The sequence below is a fragment of the Henckelia pumila genome, chromosome 2 (assembly GCF_033568475.1).
Source record: "Henckelia pumila isolate YLH828 chromosome 2, ASM3356847v2, whole genome shotgun sequence".
Lineage (NCBI taxonomy): Eukaryota > Viridiplantae > Streptophyta > Magnoliopsida > Lamiales > Gesneriaceae > Henckelia > Henckelia pumila.
Window position 1 is genome coordinate 122,392,473 of NC_133121.1, and position 19,444 is coordinate 122,411,916.

Below are 19,444 nucleotides of genomic sequence, written 5' to 3' on the forward strand. Positions count from 1 at the left end.
ATTTTCTGATTTCTTTGGCATATTATTTTGACCAATTTCAACTTTCTTTGCTTGGCCATTACCCCATTTTTGATAATTTGTATTCTTTTGATTGCTATGACTATAGTCACGTGGCTCTTCATGCCCACGATTATACGGATGAAAGCGTCCTCGACGGCGCTCACGACCACGTCCACGTCCACGTCCACGGTCACGGCCACGTCCATGACCATGACCACTACCACGACCAAATTCGGTCTTATTTTGTTTTCTTTTTTCATCATGCATCGCCACATTCACTTCAGGGAATGGGTTGGCTCCAGTGGGATGGATTTCATGATTTTTTATCAATAATTCATTATTTTGCTCAGCCACAAGTAAACATGAAATCAATTCAGAATATTTTTTGAAGCCTTTCTCTCTATACTGCTGTTGCAGGAGAACATTAGAGGCATGAAACGTGGAATATGTTTTTTTTCAAAAAATCATCATCAGTTATTTTTTCTCCACACAATTTCAATTGTGAACTGATGCGAAATAATGCAGAATTATATTCACTTACAGACTTAAAATCTTGTAAGCGCAAATGCATCCAATCATAACGTGCTTTTGGGAGAATCACCGTCTTTTGATGGCTATATCTCTCTTTCAAATTATTTCACAGATCAAGATGATCTTTTATCGTCAAATACTCAATTTTCAAACCATCATGAAGATGGTGACGAAGGAATATCATAGCCTTCGAACGGTTTTGCGGTGATTCATTATTTTCATCTTTGATTGTATTTTCAATACCCATAGCATCTAGATGTATTTTAGCATCTAGTATCCAAGAGAGATAATTCTTGCCGGAGATATCAAGAGCGGCAAATTCAAGCTTTGAGATATTCGACATGATGAAATCTAAAAAAAATAAAATTTAGAATCATATAATATTCATCAATAAAAATCTCTAAACATAATTATAATATATACATGTAAACTGATGTTTTATGAAATAATAGTAGATTAAAAGGGAACAAAATATGGATGGTGCATATACTCAAGTTCATGTAATCATGCCATGAGTCAAGAATATGACAAAAGAATTATACATGATAGTGTAAGCCATAAATGAATTAATTAGCATACGGATAACATTCAAGAAGTAACTTAAGAATTTGAAAGTTGGTGATTGTGGGTGGCGTCAGACGTGAATAAAGAAAATGATAATCTAAAAAATTATTATACATCAAATTCAATACGAGACACTCAAGGTTGGCGGTGGTGGGTGACGTGAGTAAGATGTGCCGGAGAGATAATTATATGAAAACCATGAAATTGAAAAACATTAGCAAAATCGTGCTGATAACGTGTTATAAAATAAAGGATAAACTAATCAAAGAATATGCAAAGAAAACAAGTAAATTCAATATATCAAAAGTATTACATAAGTGGCCATTTTTTTATAGGTACAAAAAATTCTCGAGTATGGTAACTATGCAATTACAAGGAATTGATATTATCTTGATTCTTTACCATCTCTTGAAGATTTGTTCGATCACCCAAATCTTTGACATCCATAATATTGTAACAGTTTATTCATTTATTTATTTTATTATTATTATTATTATTATTATTATTATTACTCATATACTATTAAAATTAATTAATATAGTCGATGACTTATAACTCATCTGACATCAAAGTTCCAAGTATGAGACGAGGTCACAAGTTTGATAATCAATTATAACTAAAACAATCCGTTTTCCCAACTCAAAAAAATAAAAATAATTAATGTGTTTGTGCTTAATTTAAACATATTTAATATAGTGTTTCAAAAATTCAAGTTAGTTTTGTTTTCTCTTTTTGTTTTACATAAGAAAGAGAAATACAATGCTAAATAATGAGATTATGAGAGTGAGAAAAAATAAATGCACACACAAAGAAAATGGATGTGGGAAGTTATTTTTTGAAATGTAAATTTTACCGTTATCTATTTTTCCATTGTTTTTTTCTGTAAAATAGTAAGGAATTATTTGAAAATTAGAAAAGGTCATACCAACTTACCAAAAAATTAACATGAGATTGAGACCCACATTTTTAATATAATAGTAAGAGAGTATTATTATTATTATAATATAAAATGATCACATAATTATCGTTTTAGATTATTTGAATAGTTGTACAAATTTATCTTTATTATTATTATTATTATGCAAGTATTTGCGGTTCTTACGTTTTGGTTACAATGAGCATTGGATAAATCCCGAAATACGATAATAGTTTGCAAATCACACTATTTAGATAAAATATACATTATTTTTACTAAAACAATCAATAAAAAAAATACAAAGTATTCTTTATCTTTTTCTTCATCTTCTTTTATTAAGAGATCTTAGTGGGAAACAAATTAATTAATAAAAATATATTATATATAATATTGTTATATTGTACAACAAACGCAATGCCATCAATTTGGGTTAAGTCGGGTCAACCCGTCCGCCAACAAATTAATATTAATATAAAAAAAAGTTTTATATTGTACAACAAACGCAATGTTATGTACCGTCCGCCACACAAATATAAAATTTTTTTATAATAAAACTCCGGTGCCGGGGTTTGAATACACGGTCCCAAATGCGAAATTGAACTCCATCTTCTGAGTCTTCACCAACCGTTATTTCAACTGGGCTCGCTTCTAGGTTTTCTTTTTCACCAATTGGGCAGCTTCCATTTTGGGGCGGTCGACTTGGGTGTTTGTGAATTCTAATTGAATCCTTGCCGATGTGGTATTGTCGTAGAATCTTCTTCTGAGCCAAAACTACGACTCCATCCAGCGGCGGGATTTCTTTCTTGTCAGGTATGCATATGCTTTCCTCCATTGAATATTTCCCCGCTTAGTTTGCGCTAAATTTTGATTTCGATGCATTTAAGGAATTGTTTATGCATTTCGCGTTGTTTTACTCTGAATTGATTGCTCAACTTTATTATCTCAGATAGTGGGGTCCTAAAGCATTATTGATTTAACCTGCATTTTGGTTGTATTCATTATGAAAAGTTGCTGCAGGTGGTTTTTCTTTTATGCTTGTTCTCAAATCTCGAACTCCAATTTGTAAGGAAAAATTTGTGGAGAAAATGTTAATTGTTTTACTTATAAAAAGAAAAGTTAGATACGTTTCAAGTACTTTTGAACTCTTGATCAAGAGAGCTGCCAATTTTTTTTTTTTTAAAAAAAGTGTTTTTTTCGCTGGAGACTACTATTCATTTAAGGGTATAATTTGGTGACAAGTCTTTGTTCCAGTGGGACGATTAGTCATTTTGACGTATCTTTTGAATAGAACTTCCGGTACACGATTCACTTCAACAATGCATGCCATCTAAAATCTCCCACTAGCTTATATGGTCATTTCTACGAGGTGTATGCATGGTGCCTACGTAAGGTTTTCTGGCTTTGAACCTTAATTAGATATTGATGATTTTTTATATGAGTTTGCCTTCTGTGGTATCGAATCTACCGGGTGGTTTGAGACTGTGATTGACTTGTTCCTACTTGGTGAAATTTTTTTCCCTATTTATTTATTATCGCGTTTGACATTGTGATTTTTTTATAAGCTAATTGTTGTACTTATACTGCTATTGGAAGTATTTCTGTTGGATTTGTAGATGCCTTGTGATGTAAATACTTTGTTTAATCATTTGAACAGTTTCACTCACTCACATTTACTCTCCTTGTTGGATCACATTCGATATTGGCAATATCTTTTTAGATTCTGATAAAAACTGCCACTGGTTCTTCCTTTCTTTCGAGGAAGGAGCTTCATTCTGTCCCTTTTAAACTCAAAAGCTTTCTCTTTGGGTACATAAATGTTGAAAACCTTCAGTTTTGCTTTTTTTTTTCTTATTCTATGCTTGCTGTCCCAAATTTCATACCTTTTCTTCTTCATTCTTAAAAATTATTGTTGATAATTATCCCATGACGATGTGAAAAATGAAGTGATTGAACTAGTTGCACAGTGGTCTGTGGGTTATATGAGACATTTACCAAATACTAATGTCATATGTTGCTATGGTATTCGCAGGTTACATGCTTGCTCTCTGATTGTACCTTTACAGGACTCAGAGAAGTGTTTTCCACAAGTCAGCTCTCTATTTGAAATTTATTCTTTCTCCATTAAATTCCTTTTCAGACTCACACCGCCTTCTTTATCGAATCATTAAGCATGGCAACAACATTGCGGTTATGCGGAGTCAAAACTCCATGTATGACTTTCTCAAAGAGAGAGTCATTTTTCGAGCACCGCCAGCTTCCTCTTCATTTTGGTGTATCCAGCATCTCTTGTGTTCCTGGTCAATATGTACTGCCAAAAGGGTCTCGCGGAACTTTTGCCCTTCAGTTCACTCGGGAGGCTGGGAATGTCGATTTGATCAATAAGAATGATACTGAAAACCAAGATTCTGAAGAAATTAAGAAGGAGTTGACATGTGTGATGAAGTTTGGCGGTTCATCTGTTGCCTCTGCTGATAGAATGCGGGAAGTAGCTGACCTTATACTCAGTTTTCCAGAAGAGAGGCCTGTTATTGTTCTTTCTGCGATGGGGAAAACAACCAACAATCTTTTACTGGTAGGCACATAACTACTTATCTCCGCTGTCTTCAGACATGTTTTAATCTTTGCGTATCTCTGTGTTATGAGAAGTCTTCTGAGTAGATTTTAGACTGGATTTTAATTGATGCTTCTACTATCAGGCTGGAGAAAAAGCTGTCAGTTGCGGTGTCACAAAAATATCTGATCTTCAAGAATTGACCTTCATAAAAGATTTGCATTTGCGGTAACTATTCGTAATATTTCTATGTTTCATTCTGATTTTCTTTTGCGGCTTTCACCTCAATGACGGTCTTGCTATAATCAGGACTGCAGATGAGCTTGGAGTAGAAAGATCTGTAATTGCCAGTGAGTTATCCTTCTATTACTAATGGAATGCATGAGAACTAACATTGCCCCACCATTGTATAAAAAGACCGTGTTTCGAACCATTGGTCTTTATTTAGCCTAGTTGATTGCATAAGAATTCATTTCTACTGCATGTACATCTACAATTTGACTTATATCCCTTCAAGATTAATTTCAGCAAAATTATTCTTTTGTGTATAACGTTTAGTTTGTTTTTTGCTGTTTGGTGAAATCTTGGAAAATAACATCATTGGTTAAGTTTTGATCAGCTTTAGCAGTTTGGTATATGGTCTTTTGTCTATAACCTGTGGTGGTCATCTATTCAATCCCTCACTTATGATTCTTTTATCTCATGGATAACATTCTGCAGAGCATCTTTTTGAGTTGGAACAACTTCTGAATGGAATTGCTATGATTAAAGAGATGACTCCAAGAACAAGGGACTATTTAGTATCTTTTGGGGAGTGCATGTCCACTAGGATTTTTGCAGCATATTTGAATAGAATTGCCGTCAAAGCGCGGCAAGTATGTGTTTCTTTCTTACGAAGAATTAGGTTTTTGCTAGTGGTTTTAGAATATGTTTCATAATAATTTGCTTTCAAATATTTTTCTCTAGCCAACAAATTGTGATTAAAAGTTATCCCCTTTAGTGTCGAAGGGTTTATTGGCCCTTTGATACTTGTCTTGATTCATCTAATGTAAGGCATATTATTCAACATTTGTCAAAGCCCACCCACCTCTCCGTTGTAAAGCATGGTGAAGTTTTTGAGATGATATACTTGTTTCAGATGCTGGCATATGTCAGCAGCTAGCTACCATTTTTGGAGGAACGGGTATGCTACGATGTGTAGGTCGTCGTTTTCCTTTATCTTGTACATCATTCAGTCACCTTATCACAAGATGATACAACATACTCTCTTGGCAAAAGCATTTTTGTTATTTTCTTTTTTCTTGTCCTTCCAATGATTATCAATGGAAACCATCAGCATCATGAATTATTGAATATGTGAAACATTTTGATTGCTTTGCAGTATGATGCCTTCGACATAGGTTTTATAACTACAGATGATTTCACAAATGCGGATATTTTAGAAGCAACTTATCCAGCTGTAGCAAAGAGATTGCATGGAGATTGGATTAGTGATCCTGCAATTCCTATTGTGACTGGCTTCCTCGGGAAGGTTGCCCTGTTAATGCAGATATTCTTCATTGCATGACTGCATTTTTTGCGTAATTTCATTTGAGTTTGAAGATACGGTGGCCTTCTCTGGTTGTAGGGTTGGAGAAGCTGTGCAGTGACCACATTGGGGAGGGGCGGTAGTGATTTGACTGCCACAACTATTGGTAAAGCATTGGGGCTGAGGGAAATTCAGGTTGGTTAAATCCATTCAGATGTATGGTGGTTTGAGGTTTCAAGGTTTAAAATAATCTAGCTGTTCTATCATTAATAGGTATGGAAAGATGTGGATGGTGTTTTGACCTGTGATCCCAACATATACCCCCATGCAGAGCCAGTGTCATATCTTACTTTTGATGAGGCAGCTGAACTTGCTTATTTTGGAGCTCAGGTATCATACAATTTTAGTGACTGAAAGTTTTGATAACTCCAAAATTATAAGCGAATGAATTTGGATATTCTGCGGCCTCTTCTAGATTAATGTAGATTCTTTTGCCAATTTTCATGGGAAAACTGATGGTTTGAAAAATTTTCAGTAATTCTTGTGGAAAATCTTAATTACTTTGTCTGGAAACTTGCATGGATACTTAATGTGGTGATTATTGACAAATTTCACATATTATGTCTCATTATGCCTGTAGCTTCAGTATTTTGTGAATAACAATGTTGATTTTCCCTACTGTTGGCTGATGCACTTAGATATTGACGGCAACCAGTGGTCGCCAAATAGGCAATTCCTCTTTTTTTCCAAACTTGTATCTAGAGCTTACAAAATCCACGTGTTAAATATTTTTTGATTGAAAGGTCCTCCATCCACAATCCATGAGACCTGCTAGGGAAGGGGACATTCCTGTGCGAGTGAAGAACTCTTACAATCCAAAAGCTCCAGGAACACTGATTACTCGGGCGAGAGACATGAGCGAGGTAGGTGCATTAATGTGATTAGAATCACAGAATAGAACTGTTGGATACTTATACTTGGTTGTTTGCATCTCCAGGCAGTACTAACTAGCATCGTCTTGAAAAGGAATGTCACAATGTTGGATATAGTGAGCACTCGAATGCTTGGTCAAGTTGGATTTCTTGCTAAGGTGAAGCCATGCAGATTATCCATCATCCCTCTTAACTATTGACCTTGATGGATGTCTTATTCTAATGCAATTCTTTTTGCAATGCCTTTATTCAGGTCTTCTCAATCTTTGAGGATTTAGGCATATCAGTGGATGTTGTTGCCACCAGTGAGGTCAGTATTTCCCTGACGTTGGACCCATCTAAGCTTTGGAGCAGAGAACTGATCCAGCAGGCAAGCGTATGATACTGGCCTCGTTTTGTTGTTTGGCATTTACAAAATTGGCTGTATAAGAGAATTCATGATCAGCAAATGAGTCCTGTTTTAAGCCATCTATTTCTTTCACTCCTTTGCAGATTTACATGAATTTCTGGCTCTGACCACGTGCTTGTGTTTTGATATGATTTAGACATGCCTTCTATTCTCTGTTCTATGTTTTTCACCTCACTTCTCTCTTCATAAGTAGGAATTAGATCGTGTTGTGGAAGAACTAGAAAATATCGCAGTTGTGAATCTTCTTCAGCACAGATCCATCATCTCTCTCATTGGAAATGTTCAGAGATCCTCGCTGATTTTAGAAAAGGTTCTGTCTATCTGCAGCTTGCTTCTCCAGATTTCAATATCTTATTATATTTGATGCAGATTTGGGCAAAAATATTATCTTTGGTTAATGTTTTAGTTAACACTGTTAGAGGATATTGTCTTTCAATTATCATAGTCAGAAGAAATTGGTATGAAATGAAACGAGGAACTAAAGATATTACCATGTTAAATAAAAAAAACATATGTTAGGTGATCAAGCAACATCCAATGTCGGTGTTCCTTTGTACTTTTTTCTTTAGCGCACTTGGACTGAAGATTTTACTCATGCTTATGCATTTGAAAGTCTTGAATTTTTACCTTCGGTTCTTCTATAGAAACAGTACATCAACTTTTTTTATAACGCAAAATAATTAATTTTTGGCTGATAGATAAGAGTTCGTCACTTGTTAAGTTAATTTCATTGAAATAGGTAGAATCTGAAAATTATTTTGCTACTTCACTTCATGTCATGATTCGGCATGGCTATATCTCCAAGTTATGATTGTACATTTCTTGAGAAACACACGGGCACTGCTTGGTCTTTTTTCTTGGCTCTAAGAATGGATTGTAAGTGGTTATATTGGGAGTGAGGAATTTAAAGAAATGGATTGGATGTGGGACCTAGCCAATGATCCCAATTCCCGGTTCAATGAAGGTCAATTCATTCCCAGGATCATCTCAATTTGAATGGTTGAGCTGACTCTTAGAATGATCCCTGAATCATCATTGAACCTGGAACCAGGTCCAAATCATAGAATAACGTGGGATTCAACTTCTTTGCATCTGTTTTCATCATGTTTTAGTTCTTCAATCCTTTGGTAAGTATGACTCCAGTCGCTCATGTTGTTTGTACTTCATGTTGTGGCAGGCTTTCCATGTCCTTCGAACTAATGGAGTAAATGTTCAAATGATCTCTCAAGGTGCCTCAAAAGTCAATATATCGTTGATAGTGAACGATAGCGAATCAGAACAATGTGTCCGTGCCCTTCACTCTGCGTTCTTTGAGGCCGATCTCTCAGACTTGGTATCGACAAATGGAAACGGCTTACTATGAGAAGAATTATCCCTTGATTAGAATATGGTGTTGGGTGGTCCTAAATCTCCCAATTGCACGGATCATTCGTCGATATCAAAACCCAAACTGTTGAGGTTCTGTCTTCTGGTTTGTTTGAATTTTGATTTTTATTAGCGTCAGTCTGGTCATCATCATAATTTTGTGGTCACACATGATCCTAGGTCGTATTGCTGTCTTATAGGCTGTAAACATTGATGAGATGTGCATTTATCTGCGATGAGGTTGTTGGACACGAAATTCAACCTTACATCGTCTGTTTGCCTCTGTACGATTTTGTAGCATTGTCACAATTAAGTACTCTATTATCACCATTGTAGGTCACTTTTTCCCTCTCAGACTAATGGAATTTTATGGAGTCTAGCACTTGCCACGAGCTTGAAATCTACGACTCTGTGCGTGTGTGTGTATTAGCTCTTGTTCCTTTAATTTTTTATTCGATTCTAAAGAAGATAGTGAGATTTTAAATTTATTTATGCATAACTTCCATTTAATGTTCCATTTATTTTGTTTTATGCTTAACTTTCTTTTAATGTTCCATTTAATGATTACAAAAACCTATGTGATGTACGTGTCTCAAAGATTAATTTTGTGAGACCTATTTTTTTACTTGGGTCATTTTTGAAAAAGTATTATTTTATATTTCAAAAATCTTGTTTTTTATTATAAATATGAACATGATTGGTCAGTCTGTCTCACGGATAAAACTCCTGAGATTGTCTCACAAGATACATATTATGATTTTTAACATTTTTTAGTTCAATCATATCTATGTTTGTCATATTGTAATGTAACGTTTTTATGTTTCTACTAATTTATTAATATTCAAGGCGGAAAATTAGCTAGATTTTTTCACATAAATATCTATTTTAACTGAATTAATTTTATTTATCTATTAATTTCGGTGATATCTAGATGATTTTTATAATATAAATTAAATAACATAAATGCTTTCAAAATAATTATTCGTCATACATTAAAATTTCATTGTGTTATTGTACCCATTTTATGATCTAGGAATTAGGATACACGAGGGGGTAGCCATATATAAAAGTGAACAGTACTGAAAGTGGATAAATTTTTTTTTTTTTCAAATTAGCTTCAATCTATATGATGAGAGCCCAATTCCTTAATTATTATTATTATTATTATTTTTTAATTTTACCTTCAATATTCCAGTTTATAAAGAGAATAATGTACAAATATTTTTTCTGCCACATATATATATGATCGGATTCGGGAAGCAACAAAACAACAATTGTTTCTTAATTAATATTAAAGATCAACTATATAAATATCCTACCCACTACTGCTGCGGCTCGATTCACGGGTATGATCTATGGGGTGCATATACTTGCAATTTGGACATGAAGGTGAAGACTTGCACATCATCACCAGCATGTAACACTTGTTGCACACCGCAGTCACCATTTCTTGTTCGTCAACTTCGAAACTCAACCACGAAGGCGAACGATTAATCAAACGCCGAATGTTTGAGTCTCTTGTGCTGCAAATCATAGCCTTATCATGGCTTGGTAATTTGGCCTGGCCAATATCGTGCTTATTTGAGTTGCTTTCGAAGTGATCATAATTATTTGGTGAATATTGGCAACTCGGTAGATTAAGCTCGAGATCTAAACTCATCGGGGTCGGATTAGGGGATGGCCCTGCGCTTGTTCTTGGATCGGTTAATGCCCTCTGTTGAGTCCTTGTGTTGAGGAAGTATACTTGTCCCGACTGCATGCATTAAGATGTCACACTTAGCTTATTAACCATTAATGAATGAAAAGTTGCAAAACTAATTTATTTTTTCACAAATGAAATCAGAAACGATCGAGAGTTTGTAATAAAAATTTATAAACCTTGACATCGAGACAACGTTGCCACTCCAAAGGCAAAGGAGTGTGGGTTTGTAGGTCGGCGGCTTCGAGAAAAGATTTCATGGTTTCGGTTCTGTCTATGGTCTTCTCTTCGTGATCCCTCTTTCTCTTCTTCGATAATGTTTCCTCGGCGGACAAAATTCGTTTCGATGTATGAAAAGAGAGCATTTTCCTTTTTATTTTCAATGAATTTTTCGTCCCAAGAATGGTGGAAATCTTTGGGCGATGATATATAAAGAGGAGGGATAGAAAGCAGTTGAAAGTTATAATATTTGCAAGGACAATGGCTTTTAATGTGAAAGTGAGATTAATTTGAGAGGACAACATATTTTAATGTGAAAGTGAAAGGGGCCATCTCTATATGTTTTTTTTTTTTTATGTAGTTTTTAATTTAATTGGGATATATAATTTTTTTTGGGATTTCATTTCGTTTACTCATTTTTTTGGTTCTTACCTATATATGTTCACTTTTGGAGCATGATTTTATGTTAACATCAAAATTGAAAGCTAGTTTTGTTCTAACCCGAATCATGCATGTATGCATGCATATAACCCTTTTGGAATTTTAATTAATAAATTATAATTAGAAAGGAAGTGAACTTGTAGTCTAAAGCACATCAATATAATGCTAATTGCTGATTAAACCAACGTTCCTTAATTAATTTGGCGAATAAAAAATGGAGTGTGTACTTATCCAAACACCAGTTAGCACACCTGATTTTGATTGCATTAAATTTGGCACTATATAGCAATAATAAATTAGCTCTAGGGTGGTTGGGGTTTTGGTTTCATAAATAAGCTGCTTTCTTGAGGTCGATTCAACTCACCCATCCATCCCTATTTATATGTATACAACAACACCCCAACACACTAGCTTTTATTTTCGGCTATACAGATATATCCTCCGATGTCATTGTGTTCGATCGATCTCCTATTATATAGTTCTTTATAAACTAATTATATAATATATTTGTATTTATATTAATAATATATATATTCATCCATATATAATTATATAATATAAAAAATATATATATAATTATATAATATATTTGTATTTATATTAATAATATATATATATATATATATTCATCCATAACAATCACCCTCACAATGATATATGGTGTATATATATGTTTCATTAAAAAATGAGTGAGTAATAGGAAGATATTTAATAAAACTATACTAAAAATTAATAAATAATAAATGGAGGGTGTTGAATTTTTGGAGTAGCGTGACGAATTCTGGGTGAGAGAGAAGACTCCATCATTATTATATCATTAAATGGGAGTGCTTGTAAACAGTTGAAGAGGGTCTTGAATTTAATGCCTGATGGACTCTATTTATAGTTCCAACTTTATATTATAATATTAAAAATTAACAAGTTAATTAAAAAAAAGAAGAAAAGAAACAGGACATGATTTCCTTCCCTTTCAAATTGGTATGGTATCTGAATCATCTCTTTCTTCATAGATTTTTATTAAATAATGACACAACGTGTGTTGTTTTATATATTTATTCATCCGTCCACTGTCTAAAATATTCAAAACTTGTTTATTTGTTTTTCACACATATCAAGAAAATCATTGAAAAACAAATTTACAAACAAAATTTTTATTTTATCTTTATTTATTTTATTTAAAAATAGTCGCAATTTTTTTAATACTTCGTTAATGCATATGTATTAGTACCAGTACCACCAAAAAAAATGCAATCAAATATTAGTAGAACCGAAAAATAGAATCAATCAAATATAGAAACATGCATATATTATTGTGGACATACAAAACTAGTATAATTATAATATTAATATTAGAATATTGTAGAATTGGCGGAACTAATACAATAATATTGTTGTGGGACACTAATCGGTATTGCTAGCTACTCTAATGATCTGCGACAAATTTGGAGCATTTATTTTTTAAAAAAACTTAAAAATAATTGGAAGCGTAAATAATTTGGCTAGTGGCCTGGCACGTCGGGTGCTTAGACTTGTGCTTTGAAGTGAGTTATGAAATATTTATTATATCCGTCCAGATAATTAAGAAGCTTGTTTTAGAAACTTTTTACAACCAAATTTTATTCATATTAAATTAAATCAATAAATATTTAATTGTCCAATAGTTATATACATGTGAAAAAAAATTAGTACTAAAATTTTATATTTGAGATAATCGCAAAAAATCATGATGTATATAATTACTAAGACAGAGAGAATGTATATATGTTATAATGCATGATACATGTATTATAACTTTGATTGTAATTTGCAGTTGACGTAATAGATTGATCCAGTGGTTATGAATGTGCAAACATTTGGTTTTTCACCTATTCCAATATGTTATATCACTTGAAAAAAATATGTGTGATCAATTTATGGTCATTGGATCAATATTTTACAAAAGGACCACACCAAATATTCCACATTGAAATATGTATTATTTAAAAGAGCAAGTCTATCTCATGTCAACTCATAACTTCATTGAAAAGTAATTCATGAGGTCTCGAAAAATGCAGTTTAGAGCATGCATCTTCAATCAGATACTATTTTAGCGTTGCTTCAACTCATAACTTCATTGAAAAGTAATTCATGAGAACTCGAAAAATACAGTTTAGAGCATCTTCAATCAGACATTGTCTTAGCGTTGGAAGCTAAGATAGTGTCTGATTTTCTTCTCGAACCAACCGCTATTTTCAGTGCTATGTTGGAGTAGTGCTCAACACTGTAGCAAAATCGTAAAAAATTAAAATTTTTTCCTCAACTTTTTTTATTAGAATCTGTTTAGTGTTTTCGTTTTGAATTTTTTTTTTACATCTTTAAATTATAATCTATTTGTTGTAATTATTAATTATAGGATATTTTGATTTTAATTTCCAATAATATGATTATTTAGTTTTTCTAAAAATAATTGTTTATAGATAATACATCACTTAATTATTCTTTGTTAATAAAATATTAATAAAAATAAATATAAATCATTGTGTTTACAAATACGTTGTGTAATAAATTAGTTGTTTTAAATAAAATAATGATCAATATTCTGAAAATATTCGTGTAGAGTTTAAAATTGATGGGTTGAAAATTAATTTGTATTTGATGTAAAAATTATGTTATATCTATATCTATATATTAAGTAAGAAAGTTTTATGGTATCTTGGTATGTGCCAATAAATTAACAATTAAAAAATTAAAAAAAAATTGTTCTCTCAGCTATTTTAATTTTTTTCCCACCATTATGATTTAATTTAACTATTTTTTTTCTTTTATCTCAATTTTTTTATTTAATATATAATACAATCATTTTAATTAAAAATTTTGATTGAAATATAATTTTATTATAAAAATTTTATTTAACACGCATTGCGTGCAACTAGTTGAAATTAATGTTATAACAAAACGAAGTAATGAATTGAAGATTACCTTGTAAAATAATTTTCTGAATGGCCGTTTGGAGGGAAAATTCAAGCTCATAAAGCTATACATGAATGATATATATTTATATAAAATCCAAAACATGAGTATATGACGAGAGGTTGCGCAGGAGAGGAGTATCAATGAAGAACACGGGAGACGCCAAGGAAGATCAGAAACGCAAATCTCACATTGCAATTCAGTGTGCTAAAGCTGCGATTCTCCTTTCTTCTCTGAAAACCGACCACCATCATTCATCCACGAATCCTCCCCAACTCCAGGTTCAACCCCTGTCTCGCAATTGAACGTTAGGAGTTTGATTCACAACGAATCGGATTGTAAATTGCTTTAGTAACCATGGATTTTCAGAATGAAGAGACAGTCGAGAAGCTGAAGATGGAGTTGATGATGGAGAGATCAAAGAACAAGAAATTGAAGCTTTGCATTGAAACAGAGTTGCTGTTGATCTTTCTGTGGACACTCCTTTTGCTGATGACCTTCAGTTTTATCTGACTGTAAGGTACGTATTCTCGATTTGGTTAATCATTTACTAATTATATTGTTAGCTTGTGAATTTGCTGCACTAGACTCTCTTAAAACTAGTTCATATGTCTCTGTTGAATGGAACTGTGCAGTTTTTCCCCTTTCAGGCTCAGAAATAACTGGTAAATCTAAAATGATTCGGTGCAGGTGCTTCGATAGTGCTTGCGGAGGAAATTTTTTTTTTAATGAAGGCTTTGTTTTAAAAAAATCACCAATGTGAATAGTAGATCTGTTGATTTTATTTTGGTGACAACTTTAGTTGAATCATTGAGTTCTTCATGATTTTTTACTCTCGTTTTTAGTGCTTGTTCCGTTTGATTGATTTATGCAGAAAGAAATGGGCTTATGCATAGTGTTCCTTACTCTGTTTCATTTCCATTTTTTACATCTACTATGATGAATTTGCGGAATTGGTGGTGTAGATGGACTCTTACTGTTGCATTAGTTGGGGATTTGTAGTTCCTTCACCTATGAGCAATTAGGAGCTACTAGTGTTTTGCTTCTATAGGATCAGGTGCTAACACCAAGGGCATGTTCAATGGAGCGAGGATCTAACGACCAGAAATCAAATGGGCGAGGAAGCCATTGAACGTGCTCTCATAAGTTTGGGTTAAATTCAAAATTAAGATGGATCTTTTGTCGACTGTCACTAATGGCACTCAATCTTTTTGAATGTTATGCTTATTTTCTGCATCACGTAGATATTAAGATAAATATGATAATTGATAATTATGACTCTTCAACATTTCTTCCCGCTTCAGAAAACCAATCGACAAAAAGCACTTTACATTAGGATCACTCGATAGGATTTATGAAGTGGCGATTAAAGTTCTTAGATCATATTCTACGAGAGAATTGGGTCCTTAACGGGTGTGCTTTTTTAAGCCACTGTGATGGGTTTTTCTGAAGTACACTGTAAATTTGCTCCTATGGAATGTGATATAAATGAAAGCGTGGAAGAGCACTATGAGCACGATAGGTGAAAACCACTGGAAACAAACGCAAATTCATTTACAAAATCCCTAACAAAGGCGTTATCGATTATCGAACCGGTGGCATTGTGAAATGAACTTATGGTGGTTTGGCTCGATCGATGAATTTGATTGACCTAATTTATACCCCGATCATTAGTCAATTCTTAGAGTTGTGCGGCATCCTAAAGAAGGCAAATGATCCCTTAATGAAAGGAAGATGAGTTGTTAGACACACAACATAAGTTATGGAGGAGAGCAGCTGAACAGGGATAACAGAAAATTGGGGGAAAATGTATCATTCCTCATTATATGATGATATGATGATGTGCCTTATTTTTAATGCTAGACCAGCCTACAAATCAACTGGGCTATGAATTTGGCATGTCAACTCTGGAATCACACATGGTGCACGTGAGTGGTGAGTGACATGCCATGTAGCGGTTGAGTAGATGCTACCCGCAGGGTAGTGCCCTACGGGTGACGTGGCGGCTCTTGATTGGTTAAAATCAGTGGGCCTCACGTGGGACCCACTAATTTTGACCAATCATGAGATTACACATCACCCCCGCAGGATAGCATTGCCTTTTTATCATGCTCCTTTTTGTGTTTTAGAATTATTTCAATTCATAAATTAAATTTAGTGCTGAGGGGGCGAGGCACTGTCAAAGGGAAGAAGCCCTCTTCAGTCACAGCCGAAAGTTAGGAAGTAGGAACTCCCTCAGGCCTTATATTCAAAAGTCAAAACCATTGCCTAAGCAAACATATGGTGCTGATAGCAATTTTCCTATAGTGTAGACATCTAGACAGCCACAGGATCCGAAAATATATGTTGTTCGGCAATCATCATATACAAGATTAAAAGTGGAATTAGAGTGTACGCGCGTGTATAACTTAACAAATCTGAGAAGGTAAAATCAATAATAACTTATTTTTAGAGATTGCAAATATTGTTTTGTTTCATTGTCCGCGGACAAGAGTGAACATAATTTAATTCAGTCCCTTTGCAACTTGCACAGGTATTTTCTACGATGATATCATGATTGCATAAGAAACTAGTTGTGGTGCAACAATATTCTTCAACATAGAACTGGTAAATACGTGGTAGTGGCCGTGGGGGCATCGGGACTAATTAATCGGATTAGCTAATTAATTACCCCAGAAGTTAAAGAAGGATTTACATTTTATTGTTGATTTTTATTTAAAAAAATGTTTTTCTTTCCCCGAAAAATGGCAATGGGTTAAGCCGTAAAGGCATAATAACTCGTAACTAAACAAATTAAATCAGCCCTGACTGTGAAATGGCTAAACCATGAAGAAAGATGAGCCATTACGATTGAATTATTATGTGTTCCCCAACTGGATTGAAATGTATAATTACATTCAACTTCATGCAGAATGAGAATTGCTATAAAAAAATAGCGCCAAGTTCCCTAGCTAGTTATGAAACTCCACCACTTATAAAACGCGAAACCATAAACTGCACTGTAAAGTATGAGTTTGATTGGGTGCATCGTAAACCTGCACGTAAAATTAAAGAGGTGGAAAATTTGAGCTGTCTGGTCTATTATCTATTTTTCCATTGGAATTTTTAGAGGAGAAATTGTGAAAGAGAGACGAGACTTAACTTTTGCTCGTCATTAAATAGTTACGTTACTTTTATTTAACAGGACTCTATAATCTCGTGCAGTGTTTGTTAATATATAACGACGTTACTAATTAGAAAACGCAAACGAGAATAACATAATATCAGTAAAATTATTCACGTGTATATATAAAATCCAAAGTCTTAATTTATTCATAAAATATATATAAAAAAGATGTGACGTAGCTTTATCAAATCGATTTCTACTCTTTTATTTTTTAAATAAATTTCAAACATAATGTTTCATGGAATTTTTGGTAAGTTTTCCACTGCCATAATATGTAATCTTAGTTGAGATTGTAATATTCACCACCTACTTCAAATTTTTATCAAGTAAATTATTGATCAGAACCTAAAAAATCGAGTAATTAATAATCAATCACCTTGTGGTGGTTACTACTGGTGTTGGCCGGGCCGTTCCATCAGCGGTGACGACGGAGCACCACCGGGAGACACCGCGATCAAAATTATCCCAATCAGGCAACACGACGCCGCAGATGGCAAGCATCCCGAACAAGTATGTAATCCCCATTTTCTTCCACGACAGTGTGTAAAGTCCTGTTATCGCCGCCGCCGCGGCCAACCAAACCATCGATGTCCGTAAAACGGCGTCGCTCCCCATTGATCGATGAACGAAGAGGAGATGGAAGCAGTTATATTCAGCAACTCGATGAGAGAGACGTACTACTCAGTAGCTGACTCTTAACAATGGCTTTAAATATCGCACGGTACTATTTGTTTCGTTTTTTATTTTTTTTATTTTTTTTTATGTATTGACTATAGAATAAATCTTTAAATTAACGCAATAATTTGCAAATCAGTGTGGATTCATTAATAAAGATGCAATTTGTTAATTTTACTGGATAAGACTTTAGAACTTAAAAGGTTAATGTTACAATAAAGAAGTTGATGACTATTATTGTGTTTCATATTAGATATAATTATTATTGAGAATTGAGATAATGTTAAGCTAGCTAGAGTAGACAACTTTTCCTGAAAAAATAAAATTCAGACATCTGAATATTTTTTTATGAAAAAAAATAATACGTTATTAATGTGGATAGGGTGGTTCCTCAAAATATGTATTAGAATGATCTTTTCACCCTAAAATTAAATTTTCCTGAGTTTTATAATATTTAATTTAATTCCTGGATAGTTCAGTGTAACCAATTAAATTTTTTTATTTTTTGTGATGATTGAAGGTGTACGTATGTGTTCACGTGCGGAGGTCCCAAGCCAATTTACCACATGCATGGAAATTAATGGCTTTGTCATCTTACATATCTATCCATTGCGCACTCCAGCATGGGAAAGTGCAGTCATTGGTGAGCCACTATTAAATGTTAGTCCAGCTACACATTTTTAATAATACCCAACTCCGAATTTAATGCGTTTATATATATATATATTATCTATTTTATTATTATATAATTCATTACTGTATTTTTCTAAGAATAGATGAAATACACACACATATATGTATAAAATAAAACTGAAGCTATAAGTTCCAATATTATAGTAAATGATTTCTGCGGTAACTTATCAAATATTATTAGCTGTCTGGAACTCTTACATATTCTATTCTATAATAAGGCAGTAAATCCAAAGTTGTCAGAACACAAATCTAAGTGTGAATCTTCTACTCCTCCAAGGTTTCAAAACATCGTAACTTGACTTGCAAATACGCCATCAAATTGTTCAAAAAATATATATATTTGTACTTGAAATCTATGCATAAGAATTTGAATCTAATTGAGATGTGCTAAAGGGGTTTTAATTGGTATAAAGTCTCGATACCATATCCAAGAAAAGACTCGTGGCATGCATATCCTTTTAAGTTTATCTTTGACCTCAAGACAAAATGTTGAAAAGGACATAATGGTTTTATTTCAATCTTAAGATGTCCCATGACTAAAAGATCACGTTTAATATCACTTTTATCTAGCAATTCCATTAATGCCAATAATAAAACTAAAAAAATTGTTTCCTAAAACCGGGAGTGTGAACTGTGAAGAGATATATAAATCGAAATTGCAAAAAATATGCTCTTTTTAATATTATTTTTTTAATCTCAAATATATAATTCAGTTTCTATACTAAAGATTCTTCTTGCACGTACGTAGTATCTGTATTTTTATGAATTTATGTAACAGATATGCTCTTATAATCATATGTTATATA

The 19,444-nt window shown here is 33.3% G+C and overlaps 3 protein-coding genes and 1 long non-coding RNA gene across 6 annotated transcripts; 2 read left to right on the forward strand and 2 right to left on the reverse strand.

Annotated features, from left to right (window-relative positions):
* Positions 1 to 2,537: 2,537 nt before the first annotated feature.
* On the forward strand, positions 2,538 to 9,175 carry LOC140881378 (aspartokinase 2, chloroplastic-like). 2 transcript variants are annotated; one of them, XM_073286639.1, is made up of 13 exons: positions 2,538 to 2,821; positions 4,041 to 4,583; positions 4,708 to 4,790; positions 4,872 to 4,912; positions 5,283 to 5,437; positions 5,944 to 6,093; positions 6,190 to 6,285; positions 6,364 to 6,480; positions 6,894 to 7,013; positions 7,088 to 7,180; positions 7,276 to 7,398; positions 7,625 to 7,741; positions 8,609 to 9,175. In XM_073286639.1, the coding sequence occupies exons 2-13, from the start codon at positions 4,182 to 4,184 to the stop codon at positions 8,792 to 8,794; spliced, it is 1,683 nt and encodes a 560-aa protein (XP_073142740.1). In that variant the 5' UTR covers positions 2,538 to 2,821; positions 4,041 to 4,181; the 3' UTR covers positions 8,795 to 9,175. The 2 variants fall into 2 exon arrangements, with proteins under 2 accessions (XP_073142740.1, XP_073142741.1); XM_073286640.1 differs by having other exon boundaries at positions 7,276 to 7,392.
* Positions 9,176 to 10,111: 936 nt separating this feature from the next.
* On the reverse strand, positions 10,112 to 10,860 carry LOC140878311 (uncharacterized). Its single transcript, XM_073281913.1, has 2 exons — positions 10,675 to 10,860; positions 10,112 to 10,549 (listed from the first exon to the last, which is right to left on the reverse strand). Exons 1-2 carry the CDS (start codon positions 10,858 to 10,860, stop codon positions 10,112 to 10,114), a joined length of 624 nt encoding a protein of 207 aa, XP_073138014.1.
* A 3,365-nt stretch (positions 10,861 to 14,225) lies between these two features.
* Positions 14,226 to 15,236, forward strand: LOC140881379 (uncharacterized). Of its 2 annotated transcripts, none has more exons than XR_012149929.1 (3): positions 14,226 to 14,385; positions 14,474 to 14,624; positions 15,156 to 15,236. It is a non-coding gene; the product is annotated as an uncharacterized lncRNA (long non-coding RNA). The 2 variants fall into 2 exon arrangements; XR_012149930.1 differs by lacking the exon at positions 15,156 to 15,236 and adding an exon at positions 14,795 to 14,983.
* A 1,695-nt stretch (positions 15,237 to 16,931) lies between these two features.
* LOC140885006 (signal peptidase complex-like protein DTM1) lies at positions 16,932 to 17,977 on the reverse strand. The gene is made up of 2 exons (XM_073291921.1): positions 17,647 to 17,977; positions 16,932 to 17,139 (listed from the first exon to the last, which is right to left on the reverse strand). Exons 1-2 carry the CDS (start codon positions 17,883 to 17,885, stop codon positions 17,052 to 17,054), a joined length of 327 nt encoding a protein of 108 aa, XP_073148022.1. The 5' UTR covers positions 17,886 to 17,977; the 3' UTR covers positions 16,932 to 17,051.
* Between the last annotated feature and the right edge of the window lie 1,467 nt (positions 17,978 to 19,444).